This window comes from Gymnoscopelus braueri, assembly GCF_963280865.1.
Source record: "Gymnoscopelus braueri genome assembly, chromosome: 11".
Lineage (NCBI taxonomy): Eukaryota > Metazoa > Chordata > Actinopteri > Myctophiformes > Myctophidae > Gymnoscopelus > Gymnoscopelus braueri.
In genome coordinates this window covers 30546883-30566882 of record NC_137613.1, presented here as the reverse complement: position 1 = coordinate 30566882, position 20000 = coordinate 30546883, and the positions used below count along the sequence as shown (strand labels likewise).

The window sequence follows — 20000 nt, the reverse complement described above, 5'->3', positions numbered from 1 at the left end:
ATTCATGTGTTTTTGGTTAAAGTAGCACAATTCAACAAAGACAATTATTTACAGTTATTCTCACAAAAATGAACAAATAAATGAAAAGACAGGGACGAATCAGATTCCCTTCACAAATCAGATATTGTTTACCAACCATTTCAGTAACCACAGTTTTGCCTCAAAGGAACACTTTTTACTATCAATTACTCAACCCATGAAGCCTTGGATTCATGGAGAAAGTTTGTTTTTCTCGCATTCCTTTACGGTGAATGAAGAATCCAAAAACAGGAAATACTAGCAAATACAAGGAAATACTTCAGAAATATTGGAGAATATTATTTATTCAGTTTAAAGGAATGCAAGAAAAACAACAATTCTTCATGAATTTAAGGCACTGACAAAGTCAATTTGGGGGCGAAGACCAGTGTATTAGTTTGAATGGGAATGGAGGGGTAATTTATTAAAGACAGGGCAACAGATCATTTTAAATGCTGGAAATTCAACTCGTGGAAAACAACAGTTTATGAGAACCTATTCTCATAAACAATAAATATGTCATACACATTTTGGAAATCGTGTTTTAACAGTTAAATCCACCTGCCGCCAACATTTCCCATACTCAAGGCTGTTACGTGGAAGTAGCTTTCTGCTGCTCGACCGCACAACTCGACGAATACTGTGAAATTTACTGTATCTCAGTAGAAAGTCATTTCCATATAATTGTGTAAAAAAGATACTGATACTGTGGTCTACATTTTCTGTAGTATGTAAATATCTGATGTGGTCCCTTATCTATTGCCCTATCTTGAACGTGTATGTGTGTGTAAAGTCCCCAGTAAGTAGACTGTTCTGTAGATACAGATTTCCTTCTTCAGATTCATGAAAAACCCCACGCACCTGATTCTCATCATGATTATTAGCATGGAGGAGAAATCAGCGTGGGATTGTGTGCACCTGAACGTGTTCAATTCACTCCCATAGTTCAAAACATTACCATAATTAGCCCATTTATACATTGCCACGTTAGTCTTCATTTAATTGAAATATCAGGGATGATAGAGAAAAGGAGCACTTAATGGAGAAGTTGTAAAAACAAAACACATTCAGTACAGTAAGGTCTACTAATTGGAGGTCTTAGCATTGACATCTCAAACAAAGTATCAGACGCTTGCTGCTGTATAATTAAGTTTAGAGCCGTGAACGTTAGAAGAATGACGTTTTTAAATTAAAAACAAGTGTTCTGACAAGAGAGAGGCCAATCGGTGCACAAGAGAGGAGGAGAGGAGGCCAGCGTTCTCTTCTCTCTATCCTCAGACAAACCATACCAATAAGATTATCATTAATAATTGTTGCTATCGCACAGAAACCTTGTATCTTCATTATTTCATCTTTTCTTCATAAAGCAATGCCCTGTTTTATACATTGTGGTTTGACAGTATTGAAACGCAATGCGTTGTGATCTTATAGATCTGCTATTTTATTTAATTTTTTTAACAATGCTGAAACATTTTATAATATGCCCAGAATAGGGATGCCATTTTGAAAGTCTATCTATGGGTTTTTAGAATGAATTAACCGAAGAAAAGTATTAACAAAAGCTTGTAAAAACTACGTAGATTGTATCCAATGGAACAGAGGATATTTTTTTTTACCATTTCCAAGTAATGGTTATGGACATACAAGGTTTCCGAACAGTGACAATATACAACAGATGTTCTCACTACCAGGAGGAGGAATTATTATTTGGGAAATAATAATTCAACTAACTATCCTGGACATAACACCTGTATATGCCAATTGAAAACACACTAATGTTAATGTCACTGTGAACCTTTATTGGACTCTTTTATTGGTCATTTGTAATTTCTGCACAATTTTATATCACCAAATCATAAATCTTCTCACTGTAAACCTGTGTGTGTCGAATGCACAGTATGGAATGTAAAGAAACAAGTCAACTTTGTATGATACCCATTTCTGAGTAGAAAGCCGCTGCTCAGCATGTTCATGCGTACACACCCTTCACAAATATGGCCTCGGGACATCAAACAAGTAGAGAAAACTTTGACAGCATGTTTCCTAACCAGCCATCATGGATTGGAAACACAAAGGAGAAGATTAAAGAGCCCCAACAGAAGGAGACAGATCCTATCAACTCCAGCGCGGTCACAGACACATAAAGCACAACCACAAGAACTGCAGCAAAAACCGTGGGATCCGTCTCAGTGGCTTATCAGTTCACATCAATAACAACAAAGTGCAATGACAGTCACAGTGTGGCAGTAACCAACCCATAGCAACGGCAGCTGCACCCATAGGGTAGGAGTGCACCAGTTCATCAACTCATGGACTTAAAGGGATAGTTCACCCATAACTTTTTTACCAGCTTAAAAGCTGGTCTAAGAAGAGACTGACCTACTAGTCATCCATGTGTTCGACATATTCGCGACATGTTTTCAATCAGTGGCTGTCCTTTAAGCCAATGGGGATACTTTCCCATACTCTGAACGGGCGGTCTCGTCCTCCCAAGCTATGGTACTAGACACGCCTCTCGCCTCTATGGGTACTATACACGCCTGCCGTCGGTTAAAATCGCCGTGACACAGAGTAATATATAGGACAAAATGTAATAAAGTACTTGAGTAAATGTACTTAGTTACTTTCAGTGTTGGGCAGTAACGAATTAAAAATAATATATTACTGTAATATTATTACTTTTCCCAGTAACGAGTAAAGTAAGGTATCATTCTGCCAGAACAGTAATATAATACCATATTACTCGGTCAAAAAAGGCCTCGTTACTCGTTACTGATGACGAGCGTCTTTTTTTTTTCTCATTCATTCATTTAATATGTACTCTCTCCGTCTCTAGTAGAGGCAAGTTGTAGCAGCATGCAAAAATAGAGCAGATCTACAAGCTATCAACCTACGTCAACAGCGATGCTATATAGCTTGCAGATCAGTTCTTTTTAGCACGCAGCCTGCGCACAGTTATGACGTAGCGCATGACCCGTATGCGACCGGCACCCAGTGTTGCCAGATTTTGCGTGAGAAATAAGCAACCAGGTCTAGGAAAACAAGCCTAAAAGAAGCTACTAAATAGGCCACATGAGCACTTTAAACCTATATGCATTGGCTTAATTTGGCTTTTAGAAATAAAATGTGAATATTTTTATGATTTTTGAAACATTCTAACACAAATCTGGTATGTGGATGCGGGGCTCCCTGGCACAAAACATTTTCAGATGGGGTTTAGGGACAAATAAATACATATTAATTTGGGGGACCATGACATAGAAATATTTGAGAACCACTGGTTTATTTAAAAAATAAAAAGCAAGCCCTAATAGGCAACTACACTTTAGAAACAAGCCAAAAAAACGCAACCTGCAATTACCAATATTTACAAGCAACTTTACAGAAAAACAAGCCCAAAGTCGCTTACAGTAAGCACTAAGCAGACCTGGCAACACTGCCGGCGCCGGGTAACACACAGAAAGAAGAACACACAACACACAAGTTGACACAACACAAACACAAACAGCATGGCGGCGGATGATGTTTACACTTTTCACGGCTGGAAATATCGACATTATTTTGAATATGTGGGTGTCAAAGATCCCAAGAATATTAATGTCCGTTGTAAACTTTGCGTGGGCAGAAAAATACTTTCCACAGCAAAAAATACAACGTCTAACCTGTTGAAGCATATGGAGAAGATGCACAAGAATGTTACGCTGACCGAAACACCAGAGGATGAAACTGATGGCCCCTCAGACCCAAAACAACAGAAACTGGATTTCAGTTTAGATGCCACTAAATTAGGAGTAGACGACCTGAAGAAGCTCGTGGCTGGGTATATTGTAGAGGAGATGTTACCCTTATCAACTGTTGACTCTCCCTCATTTCGAGCCATCATAGAGAGAATACCAAGTCCAAAGTCAAGCTGCCACAGAGGAAATACTTTTCTTCTTGGCTTGAGAGAGAATACGTGGGGATGGAAGCTAAATTGAAGGCCACCCTCGGAGAGGTAGAGTTTGTTTCCACCACTGCTGATATATGGACGGGGGGTAACAACAAGAGCTTCCTAGGTGTTACAGTGCACTGGATCAACAGCACCACTTTGGAGCGACACAAGGCAGCTTTAGCATGTAAAAGAATTACAGGAAGACACACATTTGATGTCATTGGATCAGAAATAGAGAACGTCCATTCGTCGTATGGACTTGTTGTTGACAAAGTTGTAGCCACTGTGACAGACAATGCATAAAATTTCGGCAAGGCGTTTAGAGTATACCAGCAGGCTATTGCAGAATCAGATTCTGATTCAGATTCAGATCTGGACGAAAACCGTCCCGATGATGATGTCACTTTTACAGATGTCACAGATGTTCTCTCCGGCTCAAATGACTGTGAGACAGTCAGTGAGAGTGATGCTCCTACTCTTCCACCACATTACCGCTGTGCTTCGCATACAATTAATCTGATTTCCACTGGCGATGTTGTGAAATACTTAAAAGCCAGTACAGAGACAAAGACTGTGTACACAAACAGCATTGCAAAATGTACGGCGCTCTGGAATAAAGCAAGTCGATCACCAGTGGCAGCAGAACATGTGGAGGAGGCCAGCCGCCGTAAGCTATTGGTGCCGTCATGTGTACGGTGGAATTCCTTTTACGAGGCGGTTTCCAGAGTCACCGAAATCCCCGCGACAGAGCGCAACAATCTGTGCATGAAACTAGGAGTAAAAAGTTTCAGTGAGAGAGAGTATCAGTTCCTGCAGGAGTACTGCATTGTTATGAAGCCCCTTACAGCAGCGTTGGACCTACTACAAGGGGATAACTGCCATTATGGATCTTTATTGCCAACCCTCCAAACCTTAATGATAAAGACACTTAAAACAAAGGACAAAGTGTCACGGATGACAGCTGGCCTTCCAGACGTCATTGTAAAGGTAAGCCTATATCCCCCTAAACCGTTATCTTTTGCATATCGAATAATTGCATTGTATTTGTTTTTAAAGCTGCCAGTCAGTACAATTATCAAAATTAAACATTGCTTTAGAGCAAACGGCCGGCCCCTATATACATTAATGCAATACTATAAATAGGTCAAATTGTATTTTTCAGGCCATCCAGACTCGTTTTTCTGCGGTGCTGGACAACAATGATGCTGCACTTCTAGCTGCTGTCAGCTGTCCGAAATTTAAACTCAGATGGCTGAGCGATGAGGGTAAGAGGGAGCGTGCAAAGGAGCTTCTGACAGCTGAGTGTAGGAAAATCGCTTCTGCTGCTGAAGAAGAGGAGGAGGGTGCCTCCGCGTCCACGTCACACGACGATGTTGAAAGGGACTTTTTTGAATTTGAGCCAGAGCCCAAGGACAGCTACTCTGTAGAACAAGAAGTCGTGGATTATTTGAGGTCAGGGCACGAATTTGATTGTCTGAACAAGTTCTCCAATGTTAAAAAGATTTTCTTGAAGTACAACACCCCAACCCCGTCTAGCGCGCCTGTGGAGCGCCTTTTCAGTTTAGGAGGTTTGGTGCTCACCCCTAAAAGAAACAGATTGGGTGATACGCGATTTGAAAAGCTTGTGCTAATGAGATGTGATACTTCACACCACCAGTGAAAGAAAAGCAGCAAGAGAAGCAGTAATTCGAAGCCTTCACTGAACAGTGTCAGTGAACTTATAGGACCTTGTTTATGTTAGGGGCAGGGCAGAGATAAATAAACAAGCTGGACATATCTGCCTAAATGTGGTTGTAAGAGACATTTTATTTCATTTAATTTTATTGTTTAAGATTAGAATAAGACATGTACAATCATTAAGTCAGGGAGACTGCTGCTGCTCTTTTCTTTTTGTTTTTTTATATAAGATATCTTCAGACTGTCAGGTTTTGTTGGCTTCCTTTTGAAAACACTTGTATCGTGATTTGTGAAAATCATTATGTTTAAAAGGTCAGAAAGACTACTGCTTTATTTTATATTTTATTTGCATTTGAAAGTTTAAAAAGTCAGAGAGACTACTGCTTTATTTTATATTTTATTTGCATTTGAAAGTTTAAAAGGTCAAAGAGACTGCTGCTTTATTTTGTATTTATTTGTTTGACTTGTTTACAGTTTTGCACTTTGGCTAATTATTTATTGACTGGTGTAAGATATGTTGAAGAGATTACGAAATGTTTACTTAATTTGTTATGTTTATACAATACAGTTTTTTGAGAGGCTGCAGCCAGTGTGTGCAGTTTAGATTGATGTTGTTCCTGTAAGGATAATTATTGTTCCAATTCCAAATATGGAATTTGCAGCAGCAAAATACTTAAAAAGATAAAGACTGTTGACTGTTTTCTATTGTTCCATTAAATTGGATTCAGTTCTAAAAGGCTAAAAACTGTACACGTCTTTTCTTTTGCGGGGGGCGCGGGGAAAGTAATATAAAGTAATATGTAATATATTACCCTTGATTCCAAGTAATAAGTAATATAATATTATTACTTTTCAAAAGAGTAATAAGTAATAAGTAACATATTACTCTCCTAAGTAATATAGCCCAACACTGGTTACTTTACACAAGTACACGCGCACACACACACACACACACACACACACACACACACACACACACACACACACACACACACACACACACACACACACACACACACACACACACACACACACACACACACACACACACACACACGAAAAAGAAAGCAAGCTGGTATACATGACTGAGTCATGTCTTGTTTCTACTCAACACACATCAATCACAGTCCCCACAAAAGCAGACCAATCACAGCAACCCACAGTGCTAAAAAAAAAAACGAATAAAAAAATATAATCACCTTACTAAAGAACGGTATCAGTCCGATACGACTTATTCAACACCTTATAAACTCCACACAGACAGGTCACATGGATCTGAGTGGTAAATCTTTAAGCTTGGCAGCACCTTTAACAAGCCATTAACAATAATAAGGCCTGGCCGATCCAGGAGGCCCGAACCTTAAAGGCGAAGGTCAGAGTGATATTACCTCTTTAAAGGTTTCCATTAAGACGCAGCCCCTCGCCTAGCCCTGCCCCTTTAACAGCCCGCTGGGCTGTGGCGGCGAGGAGGACGATGAATGAATATGCAGATGACGAGAATCCCTCCACGGAGGATCCACCGTGTCTGGACAGTAAAGGAGATTTCTATGGGTCCCGGAGGGAATATTCACGTTAATAAAGGCTGTGTGTGTGTGTGTGTGTGTGTGTGTGTGTGTGTGTGTGTGTGTGTGTGTGTGTGTGTGTGTGTGTGTGTGTGTGTGTGTGTGTGTGTGTGTGTGGTGTGACTGTGGAGGTCCTGTCAGTCCAACAAAGAGATTCAAGGTCTCTTACCTGCTGAGACATGGCTCGTTCTTTCGTTCTCATCCCCCCACCCTTCTCTCTTCTCGCTCTCTCTCTCTCTCTCTTGGCCTTTCCAAGCCCCTCTCTTACTTTCATGTTTTAATGCTCTTCTCCTGATGATGTTTTTTTAACTTGTTTCCTCCCCTCGCATCCTTTTCCTGTTCACTTTCTCCCCTATATCTATCTATCTTGTACCCTTCGTCGCTGTGTTTCGTTGTAACCGCAGAAACAGGAACAACCCTGCCGGGCTAGAAGACAAATCTCTGTGTAAATGGACAACTAGGCAGCAATCTGTTATTTTTTCCTCTCTCTCTCTCTCTCTCTCTCTCTCTCTCTCTCTCTCTCTCTCTCTCTCTCTCTCTCTCTCTCTCTCTCTCTCTCTCTCTCTCTCTCTCTCTCTCTCTCTCTCTCTCTCTCTCTCTCTCTCTCTCTCTCCTTTCTCTGACATTCTCTCTCTGTGTGTCCTTTGCCCTCTCTTCTCCCCTCCCTCTGTTTCTTCCCCGCGTCGCCGGCTAAGTGAGAGGATGGAGGGAGGAGAGCTAGAGAGAGAAAGGAGAGTGAGCGAGCTCTTAAATAGATTGCAAAGAACACAGAGGTCTGAGTTTGAATATTAAAAGGGTTTTCTCTACAGCCTGGAGCGCCAGAGAGAGAGAGAGAGAGAGAGAGAGAGAGAGAGAGAGAGAGAGAGAGAGAGAGAGAGAGAGAGAGAGAGAAAGAGAGATGGGGCTTAGAGAAAAAGAGGGAGAGAGAAGGGGGAGAAAGTGAGAAAGAGAAGGTTAGAGGGAGAGAGCGAGAGAGAGAGAGAGGGAGAGGGGGTGGTAAGAGAAATTGAGAGAGAGAGAGAGAGAGAGAGAGAGATGGGGCTTATAGAGAGAAGGAGGGAGAGAAATGGGGAGAAAGCGAGAAAGAGAGGGACAGAGAGAGAGAGAGAGGGAAGAGAGAGGAGGAAAGAGAGAAGAGGGCATACAGCGTATAGAGGCGTCAGTGATTCAGTTGTAGCTTCAGGTGTCAGAAGCAGAGTTGTAAGTAATCTATCACGCTGTCAGACTCCTCCAATCACAGCCCAGAAAGCACTATACAGAAAGACATGGGAGAGAAAAGAGCCAAAACAAAGACAGAAACGGAGAGGATGCAAAAATAGATTAGAGTGCAGAACATAAAAGAGGAGAGACTGACCTGGAATACCTGGTGGAGTTTTAAGGTACTTTCCATTGAAATGCTGTATGACCACCTCACACTTCTCTGTGGACTCCATTCTGCAGAGAGGGAGAGAGAGAGAGAGAGAGAGAGAGAGAGAGAGAGAGAGAGAGAAGAGAGAGAGAGAGAGAGAGAGAGAGAGAGAGATTAAAGCCATTTTCAGAAATGTTACACCTCATTTATACTTAGTTGCGCGCCATTACCTTGCATGAAAAATAGCAGATCTACAAGCTCACAATGTGCCGGAGCTAACACATTGTCTCATTTCATTGCAGCACACCTGCGAGCAACTAAGTATAAATCAGCCTTTACTCAAATGAACCCTCACTGATGTAGGATACAAACAGAGCAGCTTAAAACCATACAAAATAATTAGATAAACAAGTTAACGTTTCATTGAAATTCATCATTGGGTAGTACCAACAGAGAAATACTCTGTTACAAGTAAAAGTCTGGCATTCAAAACTTACTTGAGTAAAAGTACAAAAGTATTGGCATCCAAATATATTTAAAGTACCAAAAGTGAAAGTACTCGTTATGCAGAATGTCCCGTTTCATAAGTTATCATTATGTCTAAAATGTATTAAAAAAACTTTGAAAATAGAAGATCTACAATGCATACAATGCATGTTTTGTAATAATAATCAAAATCTACAAAGTAACTAGTAACAAAAGTATTCCTTTCTTCTAATTGTAGTGGAGTAAAAGTACATTATTTGCCTCTGAGATGTAGTGGAGTAGAAGTAAAAGTACAGAAAAATGGAAATACTCCAGTAAAGTAAACATTCCTCAAATTTGTAACTAGGTACAGTACTTGAGTACATGTACTTAGTTACTTTCCACCACTGGTGAATGTAACAATAATGAACAGCATAAAGAAATAGAAAGGTCAACAAATGTGTCATAGGACCCAGGAGGTACTATAGTAGGACCGCCTGTGTTTCTGTGTCTGCCCTTAGGCACTGTCACAGGTTGCCCCTAGTTAAAGACTCCAGGGCTGAGCGCCCCGGGCATTTTGGAACGTCTATACCGCCGATAGCAAACTCCCCCACACGTCCACGACTGAAGAGAAAAACGTATGCAAAAAAACTACGGGGTGTGAGTGGGAAGAGTCAAACACTTGGCTTGACAGCATCAGTGGGAAATGAATATAAAGTGAACCGCGAGGCAATACTGGCGAAATGTTTTATGTGCATATCGCCCAAGGTGGCCTGTCAGACATCAGACGGCGTGTCTCAGGAGAGCAATACTCCCATAACGTAGGAACATAGAACACCCAAGCAGCAAAGTGTCACGGGTCTTTATACCCCGAGCATCTCCCGTCCCGGGGTCCCTTATTTCATCTACAAGGTGGTAACCCTACAGCTAGCTATAATATACAGTAGTAGTGGGAGAGATTATCTAGTGAGTATGAGACCCCTTCCATTGTAAGGTAATATTATGCTAAACTGGCTAACACAGATAGCCTATGGTGATAATAAAATAATAACCAACCAACAGCTGACCGATCGCGTTGGCTTGTCAGCTAGCAACATGAGAGTGTCTGGAGCAGGGTTCATCGCCATGCTGGCTTGTGGTGGACATTTTTGTCAAAATTCTGTTTTTGCCACGGACATACAAATATTACCAGAAACAGAGCTATTGCCCTAAATGTATAGCCTACTACCAGTGCTGTGGTCCTGAAAGTGGGTTGAGGGACCTTTGGGGTGCCTTGAGGGTGGTCCAAATTCACCATCATAGGGCTGTAACTCTGAGTGTACAAATGGAACCAAATGGACCGGGTCCTTGAAAATAAAACGTTTGAAAACCACTGTACTGGTGGACTCCTAATGTGCCATAATACTGTAAACAGTTTCATACATATTCTGAAGAACTGACAGTAATTGGGTCTTGTGATCAAAATAATAACATTAAAATGTTATGTAAAAACAAAATCTAATATTTGCCACGAACAAGGACAAGTCTTGCCATGGACACATGGACATTATTGATGACCCCTGGTCTGGAGCAAACCATCTATACCGAGTTGTCCTTGAGCAAGGCACCGATCCCCTGCCAGCTCGCTCATTATACAAGCGTAGGTGAAACCAATGTTAGCTTTTTGTGTGCAAAGGCCTTGAAATAGATAATAAATGTATTGTTTTTTGTTTTGTCTTTTGTCATACCAAAATGAGTTTTACTTTCATGTCGGTGACAATTCTACAAGAGTATGTGTCACTTTTTATCTGTTCAAAGGAAGGATGAGGTGAACACATCGCTGAATTAATGCTCTGCCAAGCAGAGCGCATTCGTCTGTTTAGAATACAAAGTGCTTGATTTGAGCTGATTTTAAAATGAATACCAGTCTTTCAATAAACAGACACTGAACTGGAAGCAAGAACGGCGTAACATCTTGAGTGTTAATTTAACTCCAATTAACACCGCATTTTGCTGTCTTCGCTGTTTGTCTTCATGATGAAAGTGAGGGTTATTATGACCTCCCAATCTGTGCCAGATGGATGGAGAAACAGAGGAGAGAGAGAGAGGAGGAGGGAGACACAGATGAAGAGTGAACGGACAGGAGTGGTTCGTTTTGATGCTGATGGGAGAGAGAGAGAGGAGAGAGATGATGATGAGGGGAGAGAGAGGAGGAGGAGGAGGAGTGAAGATAGAGATAAATATAAAGGGAAGGATTAAGATGGAGAGCAGATCGATGGAGATGAGAGAGGGAAACATCTGAAAATGTGGTGGGTAGTGTTACAGCTAATAGCGAGATGAAGGGAAAGACAGACAGAGAGAGAGAGAGAGAGAGAGAGAGAGAGAGAGAGAGAGAGAGAGAGGGGAGATAGAGAGAGAGGGAGGGAGATAGAGAGAGGACAGACGAAGGCATCATTTTATACAGTATGTTGCCCAAAAATCCACAAAGTTCCTTTAACCCATTGATTTTTTTTGTTTTTGTCGCATTCCTAAGCTAATAATCTGATCACCAGCGGACTCAATGGAGACTCTTTCAGTCTCTCAGACTCTGCCGGTCATCAAATTATTGACGTCGTAATGCAACAAAAACAAAGAAATCTCCATGAATTCAAGGCTCCATGGGGTGAGTAATCGATAGAAAAAAAAAGTCATTTTGGGGGTGAACTATCCCTTTTAATGGGTTCAGAAGCCCACCAGCTAGACCCATTATCAGCAGCAATGGACAAATCTCAATGACACCAGACCAGTGTTCCTCCAAGACACCGCACGTGTTCTCAAACAACTTGATATATTGCAGAACATCGCAGATGCATTTTAGTAGAGTCATTATATACATGAACATTGGTCACAATGAATGCCTCGCTATATAGCTTGATTTATACTTTGTTGTACAACGATGTCACAGGCCTAAAAAGGCTGATCTATCAGCTCACAACCGGTTGCAGGGCGACTTATTGGGAGCTTGTAGATTAAAATAAAATAAAAATGAAGCGGTATGGCAGATATATAGATGAGCTAATCATGATATTCACAAAAGGTTGAGTTAGCAAAATTGCAAGTCTACTCTCTTTTTTTCCTCAAGACTAGGATATCGAAGGTTAACAATGGCAATATCCATACATCTATTTATAGAAAAAGCAGTGATCATAATATCATTCTAAGGCAGACAGCTTTCACCCTTATCGTATGAAAACATACCCTTAAGGCAGTTCCAGACATTACAGATAATAATAATGTGATTGTGACCAACATGCCATTATCCATTATGTACCACGGATTCAAACAAAGAGCTTGTAGGACAGATACGCTTAATGCATGCAGTATACCCGGGGCCGGACTGAGGGGGGGTTTGAGGGCCCCGGGGCTTCAGTCGTTACAAAATGATAAGCTACAACTACTCCAACCAGCAGAACGTATGACCAGAAACACATGCATCCCAATGGAGTTTATTATTACCATAAGTTAAAACGCATGAAGAAAAATCAAGGCTGTTCTTTGAGGACGACATAAAAACTAGTACGGTATACAAGGCCAAAGCTATAGGCTAAGAACAGCAAGTAGTACCTATGAAGTAACAAGAGAGAGAGAGAGAGAGAGAGAGAGAGAGAGAGAGAGAGAGAGAGAGAGAGAGAGAGAGAGAGAGAGAGAGAGAGAGAGAGAGAGAGAGAGAGCACCGCTGTCCATGGTGCTTAAGGCAGCAACTGGGCGTTCGCAGCAAAATCCAACACAGCTTTTCTTTTTTTCTTTCTTTTAAAGCGGTGGCGAGCATCACAAGTGGATGTACAGAGATAAGGGAGGCCTCCCACTCACCTCTGCTCACATGCTCTGATAAAACACCTCATTCATCGGATTCAGACTGAGTGTGATAGGCTATACAATTGATCACAATCACAACAAAAAGTGAAAAATAAAATAATCGTATTAATTTCAGGGCCCATGTATAAGTCTGGCTGTGCATGTACTGTACCAAAGCTAAATCCATGGAGAAAGAAAAGTGATTTTGTGGCCTCCCTTCAACGAGACTCCTTTCATCCAACATTATGCTAAACTGGTCAGTGATGGCTAACATAGTAAGCCTATAATAACAAAACATAGAGGAACTCTTTGCTTACGGATCTAAAACTAGAGACATGTGTTTAACAGAGGACTGAAATTATGGTTGAAATCAAATCAACTGTGCTCAAATGAATAGTGTCTGACTGGTTATTAGAACGATTATGTTTACATTTGTTTCCTAAGTTAATGCATTGGGTCTGATTTTGATTATGCAATTCTTTTTGCACTTGATTGGGTTTTAGATTAGTGTTTCTATTTAGAAAAGCCTCCTGCCTGCTCGCTCATTAAGAACATTGGTGAAATACTAATATTAGCTTTTGGTGTGCAAAAGCATTGAAATAGTTTGTTTTTTTCTTTCCAAAATGGTTTTACTTTCATGTTAGTGATAATTTTACAAGAGCATGTGTCACTTTTTATCTGTTGAAAGGGAGGGTGAGGTGAACTCATCGCTGAATTAATGTTCTGCCAAGCGAAGCGCCTTCCTCTGTTTAGAATACAAAGTGCTTGATTTGAGAATGAATACCAGACTTACAATAAACAGAAAGAACAGTGTACAATCTTGAGTCTTAATTTAATTTACACAGCATTCTGATGTGTAGTCATTGGTGTCCCTACTGGATGGAGGGAACAGAGGGAAAAAGAGAAGTGAGAGAGACAGAGAGAAAGGCAGAGGGAGAGAGGTGAAAAGGAGAGAGAAAGGGATGAAGAGTGGTTGAAGAAGGGAGTGGTTAGTTGGAAATTGGAGAGAGGAGAAAAAGATGAGGGGAGAGAGGGAAGGAGGATGAAAGAGAGAAAAAAACAAGAAAGCTCATGGATTACGATGGAGAGCAGATGGCGTGAGATACGAGGGTGAACAATTTGTGGGTAGTGTTACAGCTGATATGAAGAGAGAGAGAGAGAGAGAGAGAGAGAGAGAGAGAGAGAGAGAGAGAGAGAGAGAGAGAGAGAGATGTAGACTGTATGCTGGTGGAGTGACTCTTAGATGAGCTGAACAGCAGGGGGCCTCTGATCTGTTCTTTAATGTCATACAGTATGCGCGTGCACACACACACACACACACACACACACACACACACACACACACACACACACACACACACACACACACACACACACACACACACACACACACACACACACACACACACACACACATAAATTAATTCAATGAATAAATTCATCTGATCTAAGCTGACCACTTGACTAATAACCTCAACTGCTTTTTTTCCCCTCTCTCTCTCCACATTTTTGTGAGTTTATGGTTAGGATTAGGGTTAGGTTTAGGCATAGTTTTGTCAACATGCAATGTCCCATCATGTCAAAAATTTACTTTCAGGGCGTCCCGTCATGTCAAAACGTGACTTTCAGGGCGTCCCGTCATGTCAAAACTTGACGTTTCAGGGCTACTGACAGAGAGGCAAAATGTGACGCCTTGGGAGTGAGAACGGGTTGAACCACAGTACGCTTTGGGAGTGAGCATGTTGCGGTCTCTCATCCCCCCATCTCTCCTCCTATCTCTCATCCCTCTGTCCCTCATAACTATCTCTCCTCCTATCTCTCTCATCCCTCTATCTCCACCATACATTTCTCTATTTCATCTTTATCGCTCTTCCTCATGGCATCCATCTTCCTCCTGGACTGTCTCCCCTCTTTTCTTTGACATCTCTCTCATTTTTCTCTGTCTCATCCCTCGCTCCCTCCATCTTTTACCTCCTCCCCGCTCCCTCCCTCTCCTTTCTCGTTCCTCTATGCTTGCCCTCTATTTCTCCCCCCCTCTCTCATCCATCCATCCTTTTGTTCCTCTGTTAGTGTATGCATTATGTATCTACAACACCTCTTTCTCCGTTCCCTCTCATTTTTCCTCTCGTTCTTCCTCTCAAATACGTAATCGTTCTCATTTCCAGTGTTCCTCCATCTCTCTTCCTCTGCCTCTCTCTGCCCTCTCTCTCTCCGTCTCTCTCTCTCTCCCTGTCTGTCTCTCATCTCTCTTCCTCTCTCTCTCAGTTACATATTACATACACAGGTGACACATCTGTATGGAGTTTCTGTATTCTACTGATTCCAGTCAATTATTTGATTGCTAATACAGTACAATACATTTTATACAATGTAGTACAATTAATTAATACCACACCAATCCATAATTTATAGGATCTTGAAGTGATTGAGTGTGCCTTAGGCTATGGCAGGCATTTTTTTTTCTCACAGTGGGTGGGGAAGTGCATCTCTGTCACTACAAAGCTAAATTCTCAGTGTTCATTTATCCATTTGTAACTGAGCATGTACAAATATAACTAAAGGGACCCTTATGGGTCCAATGTGCAAGCACCAGTGTTGCAATGCAGAATTGGAACGCGGTTGCACTCTATTCTAATGACGTGACGCGCACGTCGCTTAACACCCACACTACAGGTCACACAATGGACAATTGATATGCATCTAGGCTCATTCCTATGTTAATCCACCTGGTGTGAGTAGGGAGCCTTTGTAAACTTTGTTGAGGTGTGAATTTAAAATCGTTTTAAATCTATGCGTGTGAAGGGGGCACGGTGGCGCAGTCGGTAGCGCTGTCGCCTCACAGCTAAAAGGTCCTGGGTCCGATTCCCGCCGGGGACGCTGTGGGCACTGGGGGCGTGTCTTCTCCTCCGCGTCATCAGCGCCCATACCCTAGGTGGGTTTGGCGAAAGGGCCTACTCTGTGTGGAGTTTGCATGTTCTCCCTGTGTCTCCTAGGGTAGTTAATACCCTCACAAAAACATGTAGTAATCCTGGTCACTATACCGCCTCCCCCATGACAGCCGGGGCGCCTGATGGAGGGGAAGGGAACTGGTTGGAATAACGTGTTCCTTCCACGCGCTACGTCCAACCAGGGAAACTCCCCCCTGTCAGGTGACAAGAAGGTCAGTTGGCTCTCATGCCTGAAGGAAGCATGAGCTCGGCCCTGGCCTCCCTACTGTGGGGTGACAGGTGTAATACTGGTGTAGGGCTGGTGTAGTGCCCAGGATCACTTAGGAAATTGGCACCGGGTGAAAAAAAATGGGTTACAAAAATCGCGGGATAAAAATGTAATAAAAAAAAAAATAATCTATGCGTGTGCCTGCGTGCTCCTGTTCAAATAGGTTCCTGCATGGCGTGCAAGGCCGTCCCATGAGCAATGCAACCCTGGCAAGCACCGACAGTGGTCATCAGTATAGTCATTGCTTGCACATTGGTGCACATAAATCTAACACCCTATCAATTGGAATTACTCCAAAATGTAAGTAAAAATTGCTCAAAATTGTACTTAAGTACAGTACTTGAGTAAATGTACTTAGTTACTTTCCACCACTGCCCTTTAAATTAACACTGAGGGTTTTGCTGCATGTGTACCTCACCTGCTGAGCAGTGAACACATCCATGCTCCTCTCTGGAGCCTGGATTTGATCAGGATCAGTCTCTGTGTTGTTTTCCTGACAGTGGAGATACTGAGCCCATTTATATTCTCTGTTTAGGGTCAAATAACAATTTAGTCTATGTTGGGTTTGTGTTTAGTTTCTCCATTGTTCTAAATGTAGATCTTTTGACTGACTGACTCATAATTGGTTTTATACTGTTGTATTGTTTTGAAGCCGTGTTGATGGTTAGCTTCACCATCGGCTGACTGACGTGTCTGTTTTCAGCCTTCAGCTCTTTGGGCTATTTTAGACTGGAGATTACATCTGTCCAAAACGTTATTGCCTGTTTTTGCATGTTTAAATGTCTTCTCAGAGACACATCGACACATAGACTGAGCGGACAATGTGGCCAAACCGGTGCCCATCTGATTCCCAGGCGCCATCCCTAAACCTCTCATCTACTTCAACCCACAATTCAGGTGTTTGTCCCATGAGCCATGTTTCAATCTACCTCCATATAAAGCTATTGGTAAAATGCAATTATCAAATATTTTTGTACAGATTCTGATTGAAATGTTAATGCATGCATTTGAATGCATTTATTGGCACACTGAAATGTCCTCATGCAGATATGGTTACCCCAAGGTACTTTCTCTGTGTTAAATTAGAGTGCAGCTCAAAGTAAATTACATGTATTTTTTCTTGTTGTCTTGAAAGAACATGATCTGTCTTAGTCTCTCTCTCTCTCTCTCTCTCTCTCTAGTGTGAGTACTTATGTTATGTGGGTCAGTTCTCCATGCCTCAATGTGCCAGAGTGAATAAACTGATCTCTTTTCACGCTGACTACCCTTAAAACGCCCACATGGCTCACACACACACACACACACACACACACACACACACACACACACACACACACACACACACACACACACACACACACACACACACACACACACACACACACACACACACACACACACACACACACAGTTTGAAATTAGGTGCAACAAGCATGCTCATACACCCATACATGCCCTTGTTAGTATGTGTGCACACACACGCGTGCGCGCAGACAGACAAAACCGCACTAACACAGTTCCCCAGCCAATCATCGTCATCATCACAGCAGGCGAGAGAGGATCTGATGTGATCAGTTTCACTCTGTTCCACATCCCACAGCAGCAACGCACACCGTTTACATGGGACATTATGAGCATTGTGTTTGACTGCTGACACGTTCTAAGCTTGTTTTAGAGTTGTAGTAGTTGTTAAAGGGTAATAGTGCTGTACACTACACCACTGTTTGTCTCTGTCTGGTCCTGTGTAACAGCCCAAAGTATATCCCAGTATACCCCCCAGTCAGTCATCCAGTTATCCAGATATCTATGCAGTCATCCAGTTATCCAGATATCTATGCAGTCATCCAGTTATCTATGTAGTCATCCAGTTATCTATGTAGTCATCCAGTCAGTCATCCAGTTATCTATGTAGTCATCCAGTCAGTCATCCAGTCATCCAGTCAGTCATCCAGTCAGTCATCCAGTCATTCAGTCATCCATACAGTCATCCAGTCAGTCATCCAGTTATCTATGCAGTCATTCAGTTATCCAGTTATCTATGCAGTCATCCAGTCAGTCATCCAGTTATCTATGCAGTCATCCAGTCATCCAGTTATCTATGCAGTCATCCAGTCAGTCATCCAGTTATCTATGCAGTCATCCAGTCATCCAGTTATCTATGAAGTCATCCAGTCATCCAGTTATCTATGCAGTCATCCAGTCATCCAGTTATCTATGCAGTCATCCAGTCAGTCATCCAGTCATCCAGTTATCTATGCAGTCATCCAGTCAGTCAGTTATCTCTGCAGTCATCCAGTCATCCAGTTATCCAGTTATCTATGCAGTCATCCAGTCATCCAGTTATCTATGCAGTCATCCAGTCATCCAGTTATCTATGCAGTCATCCAGTCAGTCAGTCAGTTATCTATGCAGTCATCCAGTCAGTCAGTTATCTATGCAGTCATCCAGTCAGTCAGTTATCTATGCAGTCATCCAGTCAGTCAGTTATCAATGCAGTCATCCAGTCAGTCAGTTATCTATGCAGTCATCCAGTCAGTCAGTTATCTATGCAGTCATCCAGTGTAGAGTCAGTAGTGTGTTCTGTGCATGCTGTTGTTAATGGGATCAGGTGGTGCTGTCTACAGTGATTAGTGCTGGCTGTGGAATAATGGTCTCTGATAACAGTAATGGATCGGGCCCACAAACACTTAGCACAGTTTACTCTGACTAATGTCCCTCATGGCTTTCCATACCCCCATTGCCTCTGCAGCTGTCTGTCAGTCTGTCTCACTGTCCTATGGTCTGCATGTCTGCATGTCTGTCTGTCGGTCTGTCTCACTGTCTTATTGTCTGCAGTTCTGTCTGTTGGTCTGTCGCACTGTCTGCATGTCTGTCTGTCTCTCAGTCTGTCCGCATGTCCGCATGTCTGTCTGTCTAAACTGTCCGTCTCATAAACATACTTTATGACTGTCTGTCACTCTCTGTCTTATTGTCTCCATATCTGTCTGTTTTACTATCTGTCTGTCTCCATTTCTCTCTTTTTGTCATCAGTATGCACGCTCGCTCGCACGCACGCACGCACGCACGCACACACACACACACACACACACACACACACACACACACACACACACACACACACACACACACACACACACACACACACACACACACACACACACACACACACACACACACACACTCTACACCTCTTCAATACTCATTTGTTCCATCATAACATTGTCTTTCTCCACTCTCTGCTTCCATCTTTCCACCTCCTGTCTCCTTCGCTCATTTCCCAAAACAATCTCTCTCTCTCTCTCTCTCTCTCTCTCTCTCTCTCTCTCTCTCTCTCTCTCTTTCTCATAACTTCTATGATTAGCTTAGTTCTCTGTGTATTGTTTCACACTGCTGTCTCTCACTCCCCTGCCATCCTGCCATCTATCCATCTCCACCTCTCCTCTCTCTCTCTCTCCCTGTCGTTTATTTCCTCTTGTCTAGAACTCCATCATGTCTCTCTGCTGAACAGGTGGTCTGCAGCAGGCTGGAGCTGTGCTCTGCTGTGTGCGTGTGTGTGTGTGTGTGTGTGTGTGTGTGTGTGTGTGTGTGTGTGTGTGTGTGTGTGTGTGTGTGTGTGTGTGTGTGTGGGTGTGTGTGCTTAAAGCCCGGTGGCAGTGTTAAGAGGACAAGGACAAGGGACTTTGACTTTGGTGGATTAAATAACTAAAGGGAAAAGTTCGCCTATGTGGGAAAGAAAAACAGAATGTGAGAGTGAGAGGAGTGTGTGTGTGTGTGTGTGTGTGTGTGTGTGTGTGTGTGTTTAGGTATACAGAACGTGCCTGCACTATGTGTTTGCACATTTATGTTGTGTGCATGTGTGCGTGCGTGTGTGTGTGTGTGCGTGCGTGCGTTCACAGGGACGTATGCATGTGTAACCCGGGACAAGCGGTATTTGCCAGTAATTGTGTCCTTGTTTGGAGAGGCTGATGGG

The 20000-nt window shown here is 42.3% G+C and overlaps 1 protein-coding gene across 1 annotated transcript in view; it reads right to left on the bottom strand.

The window, feature by feature from the left end:
* The window catches only part of LOC308095578 (uncharacterized protein), a gene marked incomplete at its 5' end in the record, with an annotated part of 237988 nt that overhangs the window by 88833 nt on the left and 129155 nt on the right, over positions 1-20000 (bottom strand). Inside the window, one exon of the mRNA XM_080442631.1 lies at positions 8543-8622. Coding sequence (XP_080298757.1) covers positions 8543-8622 — 80 coding nt within the window. The remainder of the gene's footprint in view (positions 1-8542; positions 8623-20000) is intronic.